The 19,484-nt window shown below is 44.2% G+C and overlaps 1 protein-coding gene across 1 annotated transcript in view; it reads right to left on the minus strand.

Moving 5' to 3' along the window:
* Positions 1-8,044: 8,044 nt before the first annotated feature.
* Positions 8,045-19,484, minus strand: part of LOC134569205 (complement factor H-like) — a 142,550-nt gene continuing 131,110 nt past the window's right edge. The window contains exons 10-12 of the mRNA XM_063428118.1: positions 14,251-14,439; positions 8,193-8,258; positions 8,045-8,094 (exon numbers count right to left, since the gene is read on the minus strand). Of these exons, the coding sequence (XP_063284188.1) occupies positions 8,242-8,258; positions 14,251-14,439 (206 nt within the window). The 3' untranslated portion in view covers positions 8,045-8,094; positions 8,193-8,241. The remainder of the gene's footprint in view (positions 8,095-8,192; positions 8,259-14,250; positions 14,440-19,484) is intronic.

The following is a 19,484-nucleotide window of genomic DNA, read 5'->3' on the forward strand; positions in this document are numbered from 1 at the left end:
CCGAGACGCGTTTCGCTGTGCTCAGACAGCTTTCTTGATCGGTGATGTGTATGTTGCTGTTCTTCTTTAAAATACCGTGGTCTTCTCTCTGTATGGTTGTCCAATTAGCTTCTCCTCTAATCGGCTGTCCTTTTTCAATGGACAGCTGTGTTCCATTAGTAATGAGGGAAGCTCCGTTCTCGGAGCCGAGTCACGTGAACTCAAGCGTCACGTACCGCGTCACAAGATAGGCGTGTTCGCAGATCTCGGTTCACAAAGTTCTTGCGTCCATTTTGGAATTGGGCAAATGCCCTTTCTTTAGATAGTTCGATCGAATTGGCAAGTTAATCACTCAAATTAAGCCATATACACAGAAAATTAAAAGGAGAAGGGGAAATAATGTTATTACATATTCTTCACAGTTCATTCATTGTAAACACTGTGAAGCATATGTACTGCACTAGGGGTTTTTCCTCTTCCCCTTGTTTTTTTCTTTTTCTCCTATGTATGCATAAGGATCTTCTCTGGTATTTATGGGACCGATTGGGTACTGTGTACACGCAAGCTGCTGTGATTTGAGCCAGGGGCGGGCTGGGCCGGGGGGCAGGGAGGCAATTGCCTCCCAGGCCGCCCCAAATCATTTTAAGACTGGCCGCTGCAGGGCCGGTCCTACTGCTGCAGCTGCCTGAGCGCTCTGTAAAGAGCCTCAGGCGGCTGCAGCACATCTTCTCCCCTCCCCTTCCCTCCCCTGTAGCGTGGCTGAGCTCCTCTCCGGTCCGCGGTACCCTCTTCTTATTAATCCCCCCTCCTCCCCTTCCCTCCCCTGTAGCGTGGCCGAGCTCCTCTGCGGTCCGCGGTGCCCGGCCGGACTGAGTGTGCACTTTCCTATCAGTCCGGCCGGGCACCGCAGACCGGTGCCATATTCCGGCTCCCAGCCTCACTCTGTGGCGCGCGAGGGAGCTGAGAGGACAGCACAGAGGAAGTGCTCCCTCGCCAGCGCCGCCCGACCGCCCAGCAGCCCGCCGGCATGTCTGTTAGCCGCAAGGCTAACAAGACATTTGCCTTGGGCATTTGGGGGCGGATTTTTTTGCCTCCCCCTGGAAAATGCCGTCCAAGGCAAATGCCTTGTTTGCCTCGCGGCTAAAAAGTCCCTGGAGGGGGGGGGGATTAATAAGAAGAGGGGGGGGATTTAGTAGAAGGGGGAAGGGTGGGGGATTAATAAGAAGTGGGGGATTAAGAAGGGGGAGGGGTGGGGATTAATAAGAAGAGGGGGGAATTAAGAAGGGGGAGGGGTGAGGGATTAATAAGAAGAGGGGGGAATTAAGAAGGGGGGAGGGGTGGGGGATTAAGAAGAAGAGGGGGGAATTAAGAAGAAGGGGGAGGGATTAAGAAGAAGGGGGGGGGGTCGTGGGGGATTAAGAAGAAGGGTGATTAAGAAGAAGGGGAGTGGTGGGGGATTAAGAAGAAGGGGGAGGGATTAAGAAGAAGGGGAGGGGTGGGGGATTAAAAAGAAGGGGATTAAGAAGAAGGGGGGAGGGTGGGGGATTAATAAGAAGAGGGAGGAATTAAAAAGAAGGGGGAGGGGTGGGGGATTAATAAGAAGAGGGGTGATTAAGAAGAAGGGGTGGATTGGGATTAAGAAGAAGGAGGGGTGGATTGGGATTAAGAAGAACAGTGGGGGAGGGTAGGGGGATTAAGAAGAACAGTGGGGGTGGTTAAGAAGAACAGGGAGGGGTGATTAAGAAGAACAGGGGGTGGGAGGATTAAGAAGAACAGGGGGGTGGGGGGATTAAGAGGAACAGGGGGGAATTAAGAAGAACGGGGGGGGGAACTAAGAAGAACGGGGGAGTAAGAAGAACATGGGGGTAAGAGGAACACAGAGAGGAAGGGGGAGAGTAAGAAGAACACGGGGAGGAGGGGGGAGAAGGGGAGATGAGGAGAACACAGGGGGGGGAAGTGAGAAGAACACAGGGAGGGTGGGGGAGTGAGAAGAACACAGAGAGGGTGGGGGAGTAGGAGGGAACACAGGGAGGGTGGGGGAGTGAGAAGAATACAGGGAGGGTGGGGGGAGTGAGTAGAACACTGGGGGGAGTGAGATCACAAGGGGGGAGGTGAGGAGAACGGGAGGGGAGTGAGGAGAACACAGGGAGGGAGGGGTGAAAAGAACACCGGAGGTTTGGGGGGGATTAGAAGAGCACAGGGAGGGTGGGTGGGTGTGAGAAGTGACTGCTGGGGGGTGGGGGGGAGAGACCACTAAGGGGCAGGGGAGAGCTCTATAGGACAGGAGGCAGGACAGGGAGCTCTTTCACACTATGCGCACACACACAATGCATCCCTATACATACACAGAAACACACAATGCATCCATTACACACAGAAACACAACATGCTTCCCTTGCACACAGAGAAACACACAATGCATCCATTACACACAAAGACAATGCATCCTTTGCACACATACACAGAAACACACAATGCAAACCCTTACACACACATGCAAACACACACACTGCTTCTCTTACATATACACAGAAACACAAGCATTTCTTACACACACTCAATGCACACACTTACAGACACACACCTTGCATCCCTTATGCATACAAACACAGATTCACACAATACATCCCTTATACACAAACACACACTGCTTCCACTACAAACAAATACACTGCATTACCTACACAAACTGGTATCCCTATACACTACCTACCATAAGCACACACATTAGATCCTCTACAATAACACATAACACATCCCCTACACACTCCACTTCCTGTGAGCGAACTCATGCGTGGAACATGTAGGTGGGCCTTATGGGCATACTCACCGTCAGGCCCTGGGGCCCAGACCTTGAGCTGTGTAAGGGGCCCCAAAAATAGAGCTGCTTCCCATTCTACTAGAACTTTGAATTTTGTGACCACAGTTACAAGCAGCCTCCAGAGATCCTGTTCTACACCAGACCAGTGGAGCCAAACTGCAGCACATTATCATCCTCATCTGGTTGTAAGTAGGCAATCTAGTATATTATTAGTGACACTAATCTATAATTTACCTCACAGTACCACTTCAGCTTAAGTGGTTCTGGTGTCTATAGCCGGTCCCTGCAGGCTTTTTGATGTAAACACACACTGTGTGCAGCATTGGCATTAGTTCATATGGCAGATCATATAGGTGGGGCATTGATCCTGGGCAGGTGCATCAGTCTACTGGTGACCCACAGGAGGGGAGTGCACTGATTGAACAGCACTCTCCTCCTGCCCAGATCCGTCTTTACCGCTGTACAAGTGCCCTCTGCCCCTAATTTACAGTGGCTCACACTCACAGCAAGCAGTGCCTGGAGCCCTTTGCAGAGACGGGAACAAAGAGGTTCTGCGGCAGCTGGCCGTCCTGCAAGCATTACATTAAACAGCTGTTCCCCATGCAGCCACAGGTGGCGCTGTGCTGGGAGAATGTGATTACTCTTTACTTCCTCCCAGCCTACAGAGCAGCGCATGGGGAGAGAGAGGAGGAGGCATGATTTAATCTTAAAACAAATCCAGTAAGCAAATCTTTATAAATTTGGGGGGATCAGCTCTCCACAGTTTATTGGTGTTTACTCTGATGTCTGTATTAATATTGTGGGATGTCTAAGTAGTAACGTCAGTGTGTGTCAGCAGGGCCAGCCGTTGGGGTGTGCACGCTGTGCGGTCACGCAGGGTGCCATGACAACAGAGGCGCCCGGTAGCCAACACAGCTCACAAGTTGGGGACACCAGCGTATTCAATTTAAACGATTCGCTGGTGGTCCACTGGTGCGCACCAGCAGTAGGTGCAGTCAGGACCGGTGCAAGGATTTTTGGGTACATAGACGAAATTGCATTTTTCCGCCCCCCCCCCTCTAAAATTAACATCTTCACCTATGTGCCTCCTAACCAGCCCCTCCCTCTTCCCCGTCCCTTAGTGTTCCTCTCCCCCCCCCTTCCTTTCCCTGTCCCTTGGTTTTTCTCTCCCCTCCCATCTCTGTCCCTTGGTGCACCCCCCACCCTCTTAGCGGTCACACTCCCCTTCCTGGTGAGCCTCCTACCTGTCTTGTAGCGTTGCGGAGCAGACTCTCTACAGGAGCTTCAGTTTTCTGTACCTGGATGGACTGACAGGAAGTGCTCTCTCAGTGAGCACCTCCTCTCAGTCTGGCCAGGTACAGGAAACAGAAGCTCCTGTACTGCGCTCCGCTCCGCCACGCTACACTCAGTGGTGTATACACACTAACAGCCACACACACTCAATGACAAACACACAGACGTCACTGACAGACACAGACTCACTGATCTGACACACACTCATTCATTGACAGACACACACTCAATCACAAACATACTCTCACTGATTTGACAGACACTCACAAACACACACTCATACACTGACAGACACACACTCAATCACAAACATAATCTCACTGATTTGACAGACACTCACAAACACACACTCATACACTGACAGACACACACATTCATACAACCATTCACAGACACACACAGACACATACACACATACACAGACACACACACACACATACACAGACACACACTCACAGACAAAAACATACACACAGACAAACACATATACACACACAAAGACAAACACATACACACACACTGACAGACACATACACACACACACTGACAGACACATACACACACTCACAGACACATACACACACACACACTCACACTCACACTCACAGACAAACACATACACTCACAAACACACTCACACATACACTTTCAGACACACACTCACAAACACATACACAGACACACACTCAGACAAACACACACTCACACATACACTTTCAGACACACACTCACAGACACACACACACACACACTCACACATACACTTTCAGACACACACAAATTAATAATAATATCCACCCAGCCTCCCTACCTGGAGAGCTGGTGTGGATGTGTCCCTTGGGTCCAGTGGGGCTTCAGTGCGGCGGGCGGCAGCGTTCTAATGAGAGGCGGCGAGGGAGCTCTAACCTGTCTGCTCTGCTCCCTCGCGGGCTGTCTGCTGATGCCGGGAGACGGAATATCAGCACACAGCACACGAGGGAGCAGAGCAGACAGGTTAGAGCTCCCTCGCCGCCTCTCATTAGAACGCTGCCCAGAAGGTGGGCAGAAGGTGGGGTCCAGAAGGTGACCTGGCAGGAGGGAGCGCTTCCCTCCTGCCGGTCACCGAAATCTTGCGCCCCCAGAGCCGGTGCGCCCTAAGGCGGCCGCCTGTGCCGCCTTATGGACGCGCCGGCCCTGGGTGCAGTTAGATTATATCCTCTCCCTCGTGGTTCCGGCACTCAGTGAGTCAGAGCACAGGCTCAGAGATTCTCAGCCTGTGCTCTGACAACATTGAAAGTCAGAGCCGTTAAGGAGCGGGTATTAGCATAACATCAATATCCGTTATAAAACCAGGAAAAGGTGGGCATGGATGGTGAACTGATTTGGTGGTGCAATGGGCCACTTGACTGGTTTTGCCCCCCAGGCCTAAGGCTGCCAGCCCTCCCCTGATTTGAGCCTATTCTATAGGGCTCTGTTACATGTGAGTGTGACCATATAGAACACTTTCTCATTGTACCCATTACATTCGTTATTAGCACTATTTTGTATTTATACTCGTTTCAGATATACTGTCACGGAATACATTTCACATACATGTGTATGTTAACCCATATAGGTGAGTAAGACAAATTATAAGCGCTCCACATACACACTAGTGGTGGTTATTATCTATCTCCTACACTGAGTGTATACTGGTTTTCTGCTTTCCTATGGACGTCCAGTGTCTTTTCACTGTGATTTTCACAGTGAGAATTGCAGAAGTGCCTCTAGCGGTTGTGAGACAGCTACTAGAGGCTGGATTAACTCTCAGTGAAACATAGCAGTTTCTCTGAAACTGCTATGTTTTCAGCTGCAGGGTTAAAACTAGAGGGACCGAGCACCCAGACCACTTCATTGAGCTGAAGAGATCTGAGTGCCTATAGTGGTCCTTTAAGTGTATGTATCTGCATGCAGTGGCGTACATACCGCAGCCGCAGGGGTCGACACCCTGCGACCAGGTTCCCACTGTGTTGCGGCGCCGCCACGGATCAGTTTTCGCACCAGGGCCCCATGGATGCCACTGCTTTCAGGGTACTATTTCAGGTATTCTGCCATTTTTTTTTTATTAATTCTTTATTTTTATTGTGCATATGATTACATGGTATCGACAGACGCCACAACAGCGTATTTCAAGATTAGTACATGTGAGGCAGTGGCATGAGAATTTGCACAGTTTTTATATATTTATCCAGCTTAACTAAACGGTTATATTTTCTGAGTAGAAGTAAATGTGACAAATAAAAACAATTAATGCTTAACAATGCTAGATTAGCTGTGTTAGTGCAGTTAAAATCATATGTTAAATTATATGCTAGCTAAGTCAGTTCTTATATATAAAGAGATAACAAGCTTGACTATACGTTTATATTGTCAGAGTAGCATTAAGTGAATACCGTTTAGCAATGCTAGTTCGGCTATGCTAGTTTAGTTATAATACAATACTATGGTATGCCGTGGGACAATAACTGGCTTATGTATAGTAGGCTTAACAAAAAATAAAGTTATGTCAGGGGTTAATTAAGCGTTAAACCACTGGGAGTTGGCTTCAACATATTTTGCAGGTCCATAACTGATGGGGGCAAAAGTAAAAAACGGAAGCATAGTCTGCTTGGGTGATGAGGCCTCTGAATTTGGGTACTTAGGATTTGTGGGAGCTCGGAACAGTCCAGGCTACTGATAAAAGTACCCTTGTGAGGCAGTGTGGCAGGCGTTTCAGCCTATACCCAGCGTTGGAATGTCCTGGAGGTTGGCATTGGAAGCTCTCTTAGGGGTGTCTCTGCAGTGGGATTCGGCTTCTTCGGTAGGCTGTGGGGTAGACCCTTGAATTGCGACCCGGTTAGAGACTGTGGTCATAAGGGGTAGACGTGTGCCGTGCTGGTCTCTGGTGCCTGGATCCGGTGAGGTACTTGTGTGTGGGGTTTGTTTGGGAGCGTGGGAGCGGGTGTTTATGCCCGAGCCTCTTGGCGCCTTTTCCCGCCTTGTCTGTCGCTTGCCTCTGTGTAGCTGGTTAACTGCTCTGGGGTGCTGAGGCCGGGGATCATAGTGGCGGCGCCGGGCAGCAGGGCGGATCAACTTAGCCACTGCTCTCACCGCTTGATTGTGAGTCATTCCCCGCTTGCACAGTGTCGTCCAGAAGCTTGTACACAGCCTGTCAAATGCCTTCAGTGCCTGCGTTGGCGGTCGGGTGCTTGTACTGTTTGAATTGGGCCTTTGCTGGGCCGCCATCTTGGCTGCGTCTCGTCGGGGTAATACCCCTGCAAGCTGCACGGTCAGTAAGCCCGTCAGTGGGCTCAGAGTGGCCAGTGGGGACCGGGATAACCCCCACCGGTCCTAAGGGGGGGAGGGGTAGGGTGCTTGCTGCATCGCTTAGGAGCTCCGAGGTCGGGGCGAACGGACGCTATGACCAGGTTTCAGCTCAGGTAGGCCGCACCGGTTTTCAGTGCCCCTGGTCCCGACGGGCGTCGGGGTGGTATGCCTCGCTTCTGTGGTGCACCCCCAACGTGGGTAGTGCACCCTGGTGCTTCTTTGGGCCTTGAGGCCGGCGTTATTCGGCTTTTTCCCGCCCGCCGGACAGGAGCTCATGGAACACACGTCCACTCCGTATGGCGGTCAGGCCCCGCCCCCCCTATTTCAGGTATTCAAACACATATTTCTTTAAATCTTGTATTGGTGCAAGCAAAAATATAAATGATCATTTAAATAATACTTTGGAGTTCTGTCCTCAAATCTTACATCTAACATAAATATGAAGAAATGATAAACAACTCAATGTTTTTTTTTTTTTATATAATAAGCCAGTTTATTTTTTTATTTTTTTATGCTCCTAAACACAACTGAAATAACAGTATATAAAGAACAGTAAATGTATAGATCAGTCATTTCACATATAAATGTGATAAAAAAAATAAAAATAAAAACCTATTCTTTAAATACTGATTCTTAAACAGCAGTATATAAAATGCACAGGTCTTTGATTGATAATCATAGAAATATGTCATGCGTCAATGCATCCTTTCAGTGGATCAGTTTTCCAGAATATATACTTATAAAATTTTGGAAGTAAACTTGCAAACGTATGGAAATCTCTATGTTGTCTTGTCTGCATTGTCTTTCCATTTGCTGCCAGCAATTTATACTGAAGATTCCCCTGGAAGAAAAGTTAGAGAAGACAGGTAATGATCTGATAATCTATACTCTTCATTATAATGTAAAACAGGTATTGATGAGATAACTGCTATTCAGACCAAGTACACTTTTTATGGATTCATTTGCACACACAAAAAAAAGGATGATATTGATAGGATGTTGTGTATATTTTGCCAAGACCACTAAGGGTGAAATCCCTGTTATGGATGCAGAAGTCTGGTGGTGCAATAAGCAGTAGATACAGTATACTCAACTGAAGCTGTCCTCTGTATGCTTCACCATATTTTGCATATTGTCAAGTTTTGTCAACGTCAGGCTTTACCATAAGACAAAACATTTACTAATTTGTCTTATAATATATTTTGACCACTTTTCAATTGAAATAAAATTCTGATATATTCAGTGTGACTATTTCATAGTCATGCATTCTTCGTGCTAGTAACAAAAATTCCAAGTGATAATGGAGCTTATTTCTTTTTTTTTTTTTTTTAAAGTACATTTAAATAATATAGCAGCACCTATCTATAAGTGTAATAGCTCATTAAATACACTACAATAAACAAACATTGACACCTCTTGAAAAATCAAAGATTTAAAAGGAATCATACCAGATTAACCTTTTGTTACAGTTAGGGGTGTGCCTAATTTTAAAGTTAATTTAACGCATAATCACCCTAAATAAGAAGTAAAAAAATATTTTTTTTAGTTAACAGTAAAGGTTTTTTATTCCTGTAACAAATATATAGGATACAGCAAGAATACATCTCTAAAAGGTATAAATACATTTAAAACTAAAAATAATGAGATCATTTTACATTAATGATTTTTTTCATCTGTTTCACTATGGACTTAATTTATCATGAAATTTGTCTATGTGGTCTACAATACGTAGGCCGCACAATATGTCCATTTCACAAAAGAATAGGTGAACATGTGAATATTTTAAAGTGTGATGAGCAACATAGTGTGCCTGCACATTGTAAGAAATATCATAACATGAATCCGAAGGAACAGTTAACTAACTAAAAGCCATGGCGAGGGGTGATCATATTGTAAATATAGGTAGAGAGGAGATGAAATTGGTACATAAGCTCAGGACATTGAAACCTGATAGGTTAAATATAAAGTTTGATCGTTTGATATATTTTTTATACACAATTCTTGTGCATTTTTGCTTATATACATGATATTATGTGATCTAATGTTTTTCTTCCCCATTTCTCTCCTTTTAAGGTGCATGTATTTTATTCATTTTTTTTTATTTTGATTGTATCCTTATTTGTTATTAAGTCAGGTCATTTTAGGATACTGCTATATATTTTGTATTTGTTTTTAATTGGCATTTCTCAATAATGTGTCTGTTTTAATATATGTTTGAGCATTCTTAATAAGTATTTTAATATGTGTTGCTTCAATTTGTCCTATTAGATTATCTGTGCTATATGTCTTTGAAATGCAATGCATAATCATTCTCCTTTAAGCATGGACATTCTGATATCCCTAATTGTGTTCTACATGTTTTAATTGCATGTTTTGATTGCATGGAAATGAAGGTTTACTTTGATACCTATTGCACAGCGCTACAGAATTTGCTTGCGCTATATTAAAGATAAAATAATAATAATAATAGCCAATCACATGGAGGTATTATCTGACGTTTTTGGCGAGTCCCATCCATAGAATGGACATAAATACCACTGTAAGCAGTGAAAGAGCAGATCTGAGGAAGCCGATTGGATCGGCAAAACCTGTCATTCTAAGTGATGTCATCACCATGTGTGAAATGTCATTGCCCAGCCTCCCGGAACCAGAGTTGCAAGTTAGTGGTTCAGAGCCGGCAATTTTTTCCTCCATCACTTGTAATGTCCATCTTTGCCGACTGTACTTTAAACAATCTCTTTTTTGTTATTGTCTCTTACCCTTTTCAGAGTGTCCCATATGTGTTGTCAATGGGTCTATTCATTAAATGGTGAGTGAAAAGTAAAAAGTTTAAAAAAGTCTCCATCTCATCGAAGCTGAAAAAGTTTTCAAATGTTACTATTTTGACCTATGTTAATGTGTGACATGTCATGATTCCCTTTTATTCCAGAAGTTTGGTCCTTAAGGGGTTAAGCTTTTAGAGACTTAGCAAATCACTGTTTAGTGAATTGACCCTCAATTGTTTGTCTGCTTGATCTTTATTTAGGGAGACAGTCACATATTAAGAAACAGACTGAAGCAACGGTAGATAGAGACCCATCTATATAAATATACTGTCTATTACATACTGTACATCCATACACATACTGCCATATATATATATATATATATATATACACACACATATATATATATATATATATATATATATATAAAAAAATATTCAAAGTCTGGCACTCTACCTTAAAGTTGATTCATTTGCAAAAAAAGCCTCGGTGCTGCAGAGCGTAGATATATATCCAGGACATAGAAAGAGCACTCCAGAGGTCTTGTTCAAAGTTGTTTATTCGGTGAAAAAATCAATCGACGTTTCGACCTTACGGTCTTTATCAAGATATAAAAGCAAGTGAAGAAAGTGACAATATATAGGCAAACCAATAAAAGACATGATCACTAACCTGAAAAAGCTGTGTATCCCCATGCCATGTGTGAACGATAGTGTGTGATAATGAGTAAAGCCGGAGTGATCCTGTCGGTGACCGATGACGTCACAGGAGAACGACCGGAAGTAATCGTGTAGGTTTATCTGGGTAACCTAGGTTACCAATCCGTGAATACCCAAATAAGTAAATATGTGAAATGACAATAAAGAAATATGGATCGAGAGTTAAACTGCTGATAATAATACTGGATGGATCTAGATAGATATGTAAAGTGTGTGCATGAGCTAATCTTATACCGGAGAAAAATATAGAGCGTGATTACAAGCGGGGAAAATGAAGTGTAAAATAAGAAACGGTAAATGGAATGGGAGAGATCAGAAATGTGTGTAGCCTGAAAATAAAGATATATGTAATGCGATGAAGTGATAGATAGACTGGTGAATGAGAACTAGAGTGTATAGAGTGTGTGTGGAAAGGCGGGGTGGCCAAGAACAGAGTAGTGACACCAAAGTCTGGAAAAACGTGACAGCAAGAAATAAATAGGGTGTGAAAGGGTGAGATGATCAAGTGGAGAGCCGTGGAGAAAATAAAATGTATACAAAGATATATGTGTAAAGAGAAGGGGGGTATGAAGAGGCAGACATAACGCCTCGATGCTATGAAAGTGAGGAGAATGAGTGTATGGAGCGCTCTATATACGATTATACCTCATTCTGAAGGGGTGGATGCCATGAGACAGATACTCAGTCGTTCTGATCTATATAACGGACCCCCCATCGAATTCCTTTTGGAGTGTCTTGAGTTTACGTTAAACAACAATTATTTTCGCTTTGAGAAATTTTTCTATATCCAACAAACGGGGACTGCGATGGGATCGGCCATAGCTCCAAATTACGCTAATAGCTATATGTATTCATATGAACAGAAGTACATCTTGTCGAAATATCAATCCAACCTTATTTTATACCGGAGATATGTGGATGATATCCTTATGTTATGGGCAGGTTCGCCTTCATCTTTTGAAAATATGATCCAGGAGCTCAATATGATCAACTCCCCGGTGCGCCTCAGCCACTGCTGCAGCATCGAGAGGATTCAGTTCCTGGATGTGGAAATCTATCGTTCCCAGCAATCCATTGGCTACACTCTATTTAAGAAAAGTTCTGATCGGAATACGTTTCTACACGCCACCAGCTTTCACCCTGGAGCACTAAAAAGATCACTGCCGATCTCACAGTTCCTTAGAGTCCTCAGGAACAATTCTGATCCTAACAACACTAGAATGCAGATCTCTGCCATGCAACTAGCATTTTTGAAAAGGGGATATTCACATCCAACACTGAAACGTTCCCTGGACAGAGCGATGGAGATCCACAACAAATCAGATGTACGACCTATGACACCATATAACAAACCAAGGATTGTCACATTACCTCTACTATACCATACGGCCAGTGACCAAATTGCAAAGTCTATCCGAAAGAGATGGGACTTACTATCTTCTGACCCTACACTACAGTCTGCCTTTTCTCATCCACCCCGTATTGCGTTCAAACGGAACCGGACACTTAGGGATATTCTAGTCAAAAGTGACCGCCCTGAGCAGTATGAGACATTGAAAATCCATAATAAGACAGGATGCTTTAAGTGTGCCAATTGTGTGTCATGTGGCCACATGCTCACAGGCTCTTCATTTGCACATCCTCATTCAGGGAAGCGCTACTCCATCAAACACCATATTACGTGTCTCACCACCCACGTAGTTTATCTGATATCTTGTCCATGTGGACTATACTACGTGGGGAAAACTGACCTCACCGTACGGGATAGAATGCGAGGACACCGGTCAGGCATTACGACTGCGTTTAGGGACAACAAGACGGATAAACCAGTAGCCAAGCATTTTTTAGCGATGAACCATCGGCTACCCACTCTCAAATTCATGGCCATTGACCATATCCCCCCCCTATCTAGGGGGGGTGATCGCTCCAGGATCCTGCTCCAACGGGAGACGTACTGGATCAAAACACTCGACACTCTACACCCCAAAGGACTTAATGAATATGTTTCCTTTAACGCTTTTTTGGACACTCGCTGAGTATGTCTCATGGACACAACTCCTTTGAATATTTTTGAAGATTTTTGAATTTTGGTATTATGAGTTCTGTACATAGATTTAGAATACTTTAGAATACCAGGAAAGGACAGGAGGGCAGGACATGAATGATCTGCACTAGCTCTGCCCTCCTCTTCAAAAGTCCCAAGGCTTTTTGTCTGGAGGTCTTGAGAGGAGTGGGTAAAAGCAGGTGGGGGCGGAGCTGCACTGTTTAGGATTGGTGAAAGGTGGGGTTATATGCAGGGTGCATGATTAATATTTTGTGGACGGTCAGAGGCAGGGCTATATCGATAGAGCGAAGAATTCATTATAAGAGTGGAGGAGGGCAGGAGTAGTGTGGGGAGGGCGCTCCTGGAAGCTCTGTTACAGTAGGAGTCGGCACACGCTCTGTATATTGTTCAGATAAGAATAAGAACCCCTGCGGGCACCCCGTGTTACACAGCGCCCAAGGCCACTGCCCAACTGGCCTAATGAAAGCGGCGGCCCTGCCTTTATAATGGCCATAGTCATTACCATGACTCCTCCATTATTTTATACATGAGGTCTTCAAATACAGTTTTCACGGAAGATTAGAAAAGAAACATGAAAGCAGTAATGAACTAGGAAAGCTTTTCTAATATTATTTTAATTAATACAAAAGCACGAATTATATGACCTATGTTTCACGTTATGAGTGAAAACAACTCAGAAGATCTTTTTGGTTAGCAGATAAACAATAAATGAAACTGAATAAAACATGGTAAATTTTAACAGCATGTGTAAGTTTTAAGGGATAAGCGAAGCACCAAAACAGCATTAGCTAAATTAATCCGTTATGGTGTATAGATCATGTCCCTGCAGTCTCGCCGCTCAATTCTCTGCAAGTTTAAATCAGCTTAATTATGCTCTCACCACAACACCCCTCATTGTGACTCACACAGCCTCATTACAAATAAAAATTTACAGCACAGCATGTTCATTTTAGACGCTTATTTTTTGCTCTGTTACTTGAACTATAATCACAAACAGAAGACTGATTTATGTAATTCAGTGATCAGATTCTAACTTAAATAAAGTGGGTAATAAAGGAAGTTTCAAAATTAGACTTTTTCTTTATGAAGTGTGTAGGGAGGCTATGTGAGTCACAGCCAGGAGAATTGTGGCTAAGGCTTCATAAACAAAGGGATTTAACCTGAGCAGTTACAGCAATCAGGGCTATTATCTACACACCAAAACAGTTTAATTAAGCTAAAATATGTTTTATGCTTAGAACATTTCTTTAAATGGAAAAAAAGGAAATTGAAGACTCTACTTACTGAATGTGCAGGATGGATATGTCAGAATCTGATTCTCACATTTTCCAGTCAGTTCAGATGTGCTGTGAAACCCTATCTTACATTTGAATGTAATTGTTTCTCCATTTCCATAATAAACATCATAATTTTCGTTAGTATGCAGTTCCACATTTTTTTCATCAAGTATCTCTTGACTTAAACGACAGGTTGCTTCAATACAAAACCAAGACAATTAAAAAATAAGTACCAGCAGATCAATTTAATAGGGCCTAATGCATTGTTTTTAGTATGGGGCAAAGTCATATCTAAATGCTCAATTTTCTAATTTTGTAACTTAGCCGCAACACCAAACAAAGGATTCTGACTGGAGTTAAATCAGTAATTAGGAAAACATAGATATTGTAATTCTGCTATAAAACATACACAGTGGAGCGCTATATTAAAAATATAAGTGCAATAAATCTAAATTTGGTGGTGATATCACTTCTAAAAATAAACCACTTAACTTTATATATCTTTATAAGTCAGTGTATATACCTTGAAAAAACAAAATATACAAAATAGTGTATAACATGTTGTAATATGCCATATGTTGTTGCTCATTTGAGGTTGTATTTACCTAATTTTACCTGATAATGAGCAGATGATGACTTTTTTTAGGACATACTGTATCCTGGTTCTCGTCATATCTCCCCCCAGAGATTTTTCAGTGTTTCTTTTTCTGGCAACCCTTCTGTTCTCCAAGGTTCTGTCCTTGGTCCCCTGCTATTCTCAATCTATACTGCCTCCATCAGGGTCGGACTGGCCCACCGGGATACCGGGAAATATTCCGGTGGGCCGCGGCACCTGGGGGGCTGGAGAGAGAGAGGGAGCCCTGCTCCCTATATTTTAATAATATCGCGGCCGCATGTCACTCTGAGGTGATTACTCACCTTGCGGCCGGCGGCCCCATCTCCTGTGCTGACAGCTGTACTGCTGTCAGTATCAGTGAGTGTGCCGGGCGGCCGCCTAAGCGGCATAGCTGTCAGCACAGGAGGACTGAGGGAGGGGGCGGAGCTAACTACCATGCTCCCTTGCGGTTCCTATAATTCTCAGCTCAGCCACATCATAGAGTAATCACTACTCTATGATGTGTCCATGCTGGGAATTATGGGAACCGCGAGGGAGCATGGTAGTTAGCTCCGCCCCCTCCCTCAGTTCTCCTGTGACAAGGTAAGCAGGCACACAGAAAAATAGGGGAAGGGTGGGGGGGGGGGGGGGGGGTGGACAAGAAGAGGGGAAGGGGAAGGGGGGACCAAAATTGGGGAAAACAAATAGAGGGGTGACACAGAGACTGAGGGGTAATAGAGAGACACGGGGACGACGACAAAGAGACAGAGGGGTAATAGAGAGACATAGGGCAAGGTGGGACACATTCACAGATGGGGTAATAGAGAGACAGGGGATGGGGGGGACAAAGAGAGGGGTAATAGAGATACCAGGGAAGGGGGGGAACAAAGAGACAGAGGGGTAAGAGAGAGACACAGGGGATGGGGGTACAAAGAGACAGAGGGGTAAGACAGACACAGGGAGGAGATGGGGAAGAGAGACACAGGGAGGAGAGAGGAGAAAGAGAAACACAGAATGTTTGTTGGGAGGACAAAGAGACATACAGTAGGGAAGGGGAACAAAGTGACACAAGATTTGTGGGAGGCAACGCTGGGCTGGGAGAGACAGAGTGGCTGGGAGAAGAGAAAGAGGCACACAGTCTGGAGTTAGAAAGAGACACAGATTATATTTGGAAGGGGAGAAAGAGACAAATCTCATCTCATTGATTGGACTCCAGTTGGCTGACATCTCGCTCCAATTAGCTCTTGGAGATGTCATTAGTCTAGGGGTTCACATACTTTTTCCACCTGCACTGTGAATGTTTACATGGTGTGTTCAATAAAAACATGGCAACATTTAATTCTTTGTGTGTTATTAGTTTAAGCAGACTGTGATTGTCTATTGTTGTGACTTAGATGATGATCAGATCACATTTTATGACCAATTTGTGCAATTTGTATCATTCCAAAGGGTTCACATACTTTTTCTTGCAACTGTATGCATGTATATTGATGTGTGTATTAGTAACATATAATTATGCATATTATATTTACACATATAGTAATATACATTTATATATGCATAATACACACATAAATGTCATTAATATATATATATATATATATATAGAATGAGCATGTATTGGCCCAGTCTTGTTCCTAGTTGCATACTCATGCACAATAACATATTCAAAGTGAAGAGTGCACCCATAGAACTTAAAAACAAACAAGATCACTTCATTTTTTTTTAGTTGTGCAACTGCAGACATTCAGCATTTCAGTACCATTACTAAAATGTCCTTAATAGGCCAAAGTAGTTGTCCTGAAACATTGATTACATGCAAATGTACGTCTACTTAAAATAAAGGCACTCTTTTGTTTATTTTGAAGCCCTATATGCGTTCTTTCGTTGGAGTAATAGTTTTCAATTTTAAGTTATTTTTTTACCCTCTATATCAGCACACTATGCTGGTGCGATGCATTATTGGGCTGGTATAGAATTTTTTTCCAGGGCTGCTTTTAGCTCCCAGTCCGGCCTTGGCCTCCATTGCTAAATCAGCTCCTTTGGCTTCCAATATCACTTCTATCTATCTATCTGTCCTCTTCTGATATCTTGCTGCCCTCTTTACTTGTGTCTCTAACTGACTCTCTTTTTCTAAATGGATGGCTGCTCTTTTCCTTAAACTAAACTTGTCCAAAACAGAACTTCTTGTCTTTCCTCCCTCGAGTGTTGCTACTCCAGTGTCTCTCTCCGTCCAAGTCGATGGCATTACCTCACCCTCACAGACTCACTTCCTATGTGACTCCAAGCTCACCTTTACCCCTCACCCCTAACTTCCAGTTACTCACCAAATCCTGCTGTGTCCATCTCAAAAACATAGCTTGCATCTAACCCTAGAAGCCGCTAAGGTGTTAGTCCATGCCATTATCAGCACTCTCCTTGACTACTGCAATTCACTTCTCAGTGGTCTTACCGTTTGCTTACAGTTTATAATTAATGTGGTGGCTAGGCTTGTCTGAGTGTTCATCTGCATCTCCTGTACCTCATCACTCTGTCACTCTTACACTGACTCCCCATACATTTTACGGTTCAAATTGAAATTCTGGTGCTTGCTTACAAATCTGTATATAATATTGCTTCTACCTACCTATCCACACTAATGTACAAGTATGCCCCATTCAGGCCCCTATGCTCTACCGAAGACCTGGGACTATCTCCTGTTCGTACTTGCACCTCTGTTGCCAATCTTCAAAACGTCTCTAAGGCTGTGCCATTCCTATGGAACTCCCCAGCTCAGTTAGACTCTTACTCAACCTCCAATAGCTTTCCCTTTCTGCACCTTTGTAACCCACTTTGCTTCTTCTCCTGTAACTGTCATCCAAAAATCTAATCCTTCATTGTAAAGTATTGTGGCAACCATTTGTATTGATGTGACACTCTGGGCTACACACCAAACCTTGAACCTTGCCATGTATTTTTTGGGCTGGCAGTTTACCCTCCATGTTTCCATATTTCACAACCTCCATTTTCTTTGTCAACTGATTTAATATTGTTAAAAGCTTATTTGGGCTAAAGACTAATTATATTTTATTTTGCTATGTATGTGATGCCTTGGAGGATGGAGTTGTCTGGAGCTCCAACCCTGGTGTTGTTGCAGAATAAAATACATGCAGGTTGTGACAAATGCTCCTTCCCAAGAACGTTTGCCAAGGACTCCTGGAGGAGTGTGGAAACCGGCCTCCTGCCCACTAACTATGGTCCAGGTCTAAGACCCCGTTCGGGAGTTACCCTGCCCAGCCGCTACAAGCCGCTTTCCCTGGGTGCCTCTGGTTCGGCACTTTCCCTTCTCACACTCACTGGCGACCGTTCTCATTTACCAAACCCACGAATGGTCCACGGCGGAACTAATTTTGTCATGAGGATTTTGTTGGTCCCCGGTCGCCTCAGCGGTACTTAGCCGTGAATGTTATGGAACTGTGCGGTTCCCGGACAACATGATTCAGGGTTTTGAACAACTTTGCAACCCACCAGAAGAGTGCTTTTTGGAGGGAAGGTGCCTGAGACTAACGGGAACAAACGAACCATGAGAGTCAGGCGAAGCACCACGTATTGCAGTCGCAGGGGCCCCCGATTGTTGAACGGCAAAAGCACTAAACGCCCTAGGACAATTTTGGCATAGGACCATGTGTGCGGCTGGTCAGAACTTTAACACAGTGGCGTTTCCACTACACTGCATGGATCTGAGCACTATTAGGAGAACTTGGACACTCAGATCAGGGCTATTTGAGGATGCACTTGTAGGTTTATTTTATGTTTTTATGAGGTTTTGGGGTATTTTTAGGTTTTATGTTTTTGTGTTTGCCTCTCTGTTCCTGGGAGATAATTAACTTACCTGTCTTTAACACAATTATCTCCCAAGCCCAGAGATTCCTGGGAGGGGCTTGTGGTGAAGACAAAAAAAAGGCTGTGTTTGGATGCATTAAACCAGTTGTATTCCCAGAACTATGTGTCGTCTAGTTACTGGGAGGGGAAAGGCTAATCACTGCTCAGCAACTTGTTCCAGCTCATGGAGGATTCGGCGGGGAAAGTCCTTGTAAGTACTAGAGCTCACAGGACTGTGTGTCATTCTGTCCCTGGGAGGGCATAGAGCTAGTCCCCTATCCTGTTCCAGGATGGAGAGGCTCCAGGAGGACCCCAGTCAAGCCATGGCGACTGGGGCAGAAGCGCTGAGGTTTTCCCCGGTTCCAGCTAGGAAGCGATCTTTGGCAGAGTTACCCAGTCGGGGTACAGAGAGCTCCGCTACAGTGGTGTCTGTGAGACCAGGCATGTAACAAGAGAGAGAGAGAGTTTTTTGGCTTGCACACTCTAAAAAAAAGAGAAAATTTACTCATGTATGTTCTTTAAAGGAACAAACTCAATGCTGTTGCTTTGATGTTTTGAGGTCTTGAGCACCATCCTACCTAAACAGATGAAACTGATTACAAATGGTTTAACCCCAAATTTGTGTAGCCAGCACCCATCCACTCTGTACCTGTTCTTCTAGCCAAGTCCTTGGCTTCAATGAAGAAGGTTCTCTTTTAATTACTTTCACAGGGTAGAGCAGCACGTTTCTCTGAAACTAAGTTAAAAGTATATCCCCAGTGAGACCTTACTTCTTGTTTCACCAG

This window comes from Pelobates fuscus, chromosome 7, assembly GCF_036172605.1.
Source record: "Pelobates fuscus isolate aPelFus1 chromosome 7, aPelFus1.pri, whole genome shotgun sequence".
In the NCBI taxonomy this organism is placed as follows: Eukaryota; Metazoa; Chordata; class Amphibia; order Anura; family Pelobatidae; genus Pelobates; species Pelobates fuscus.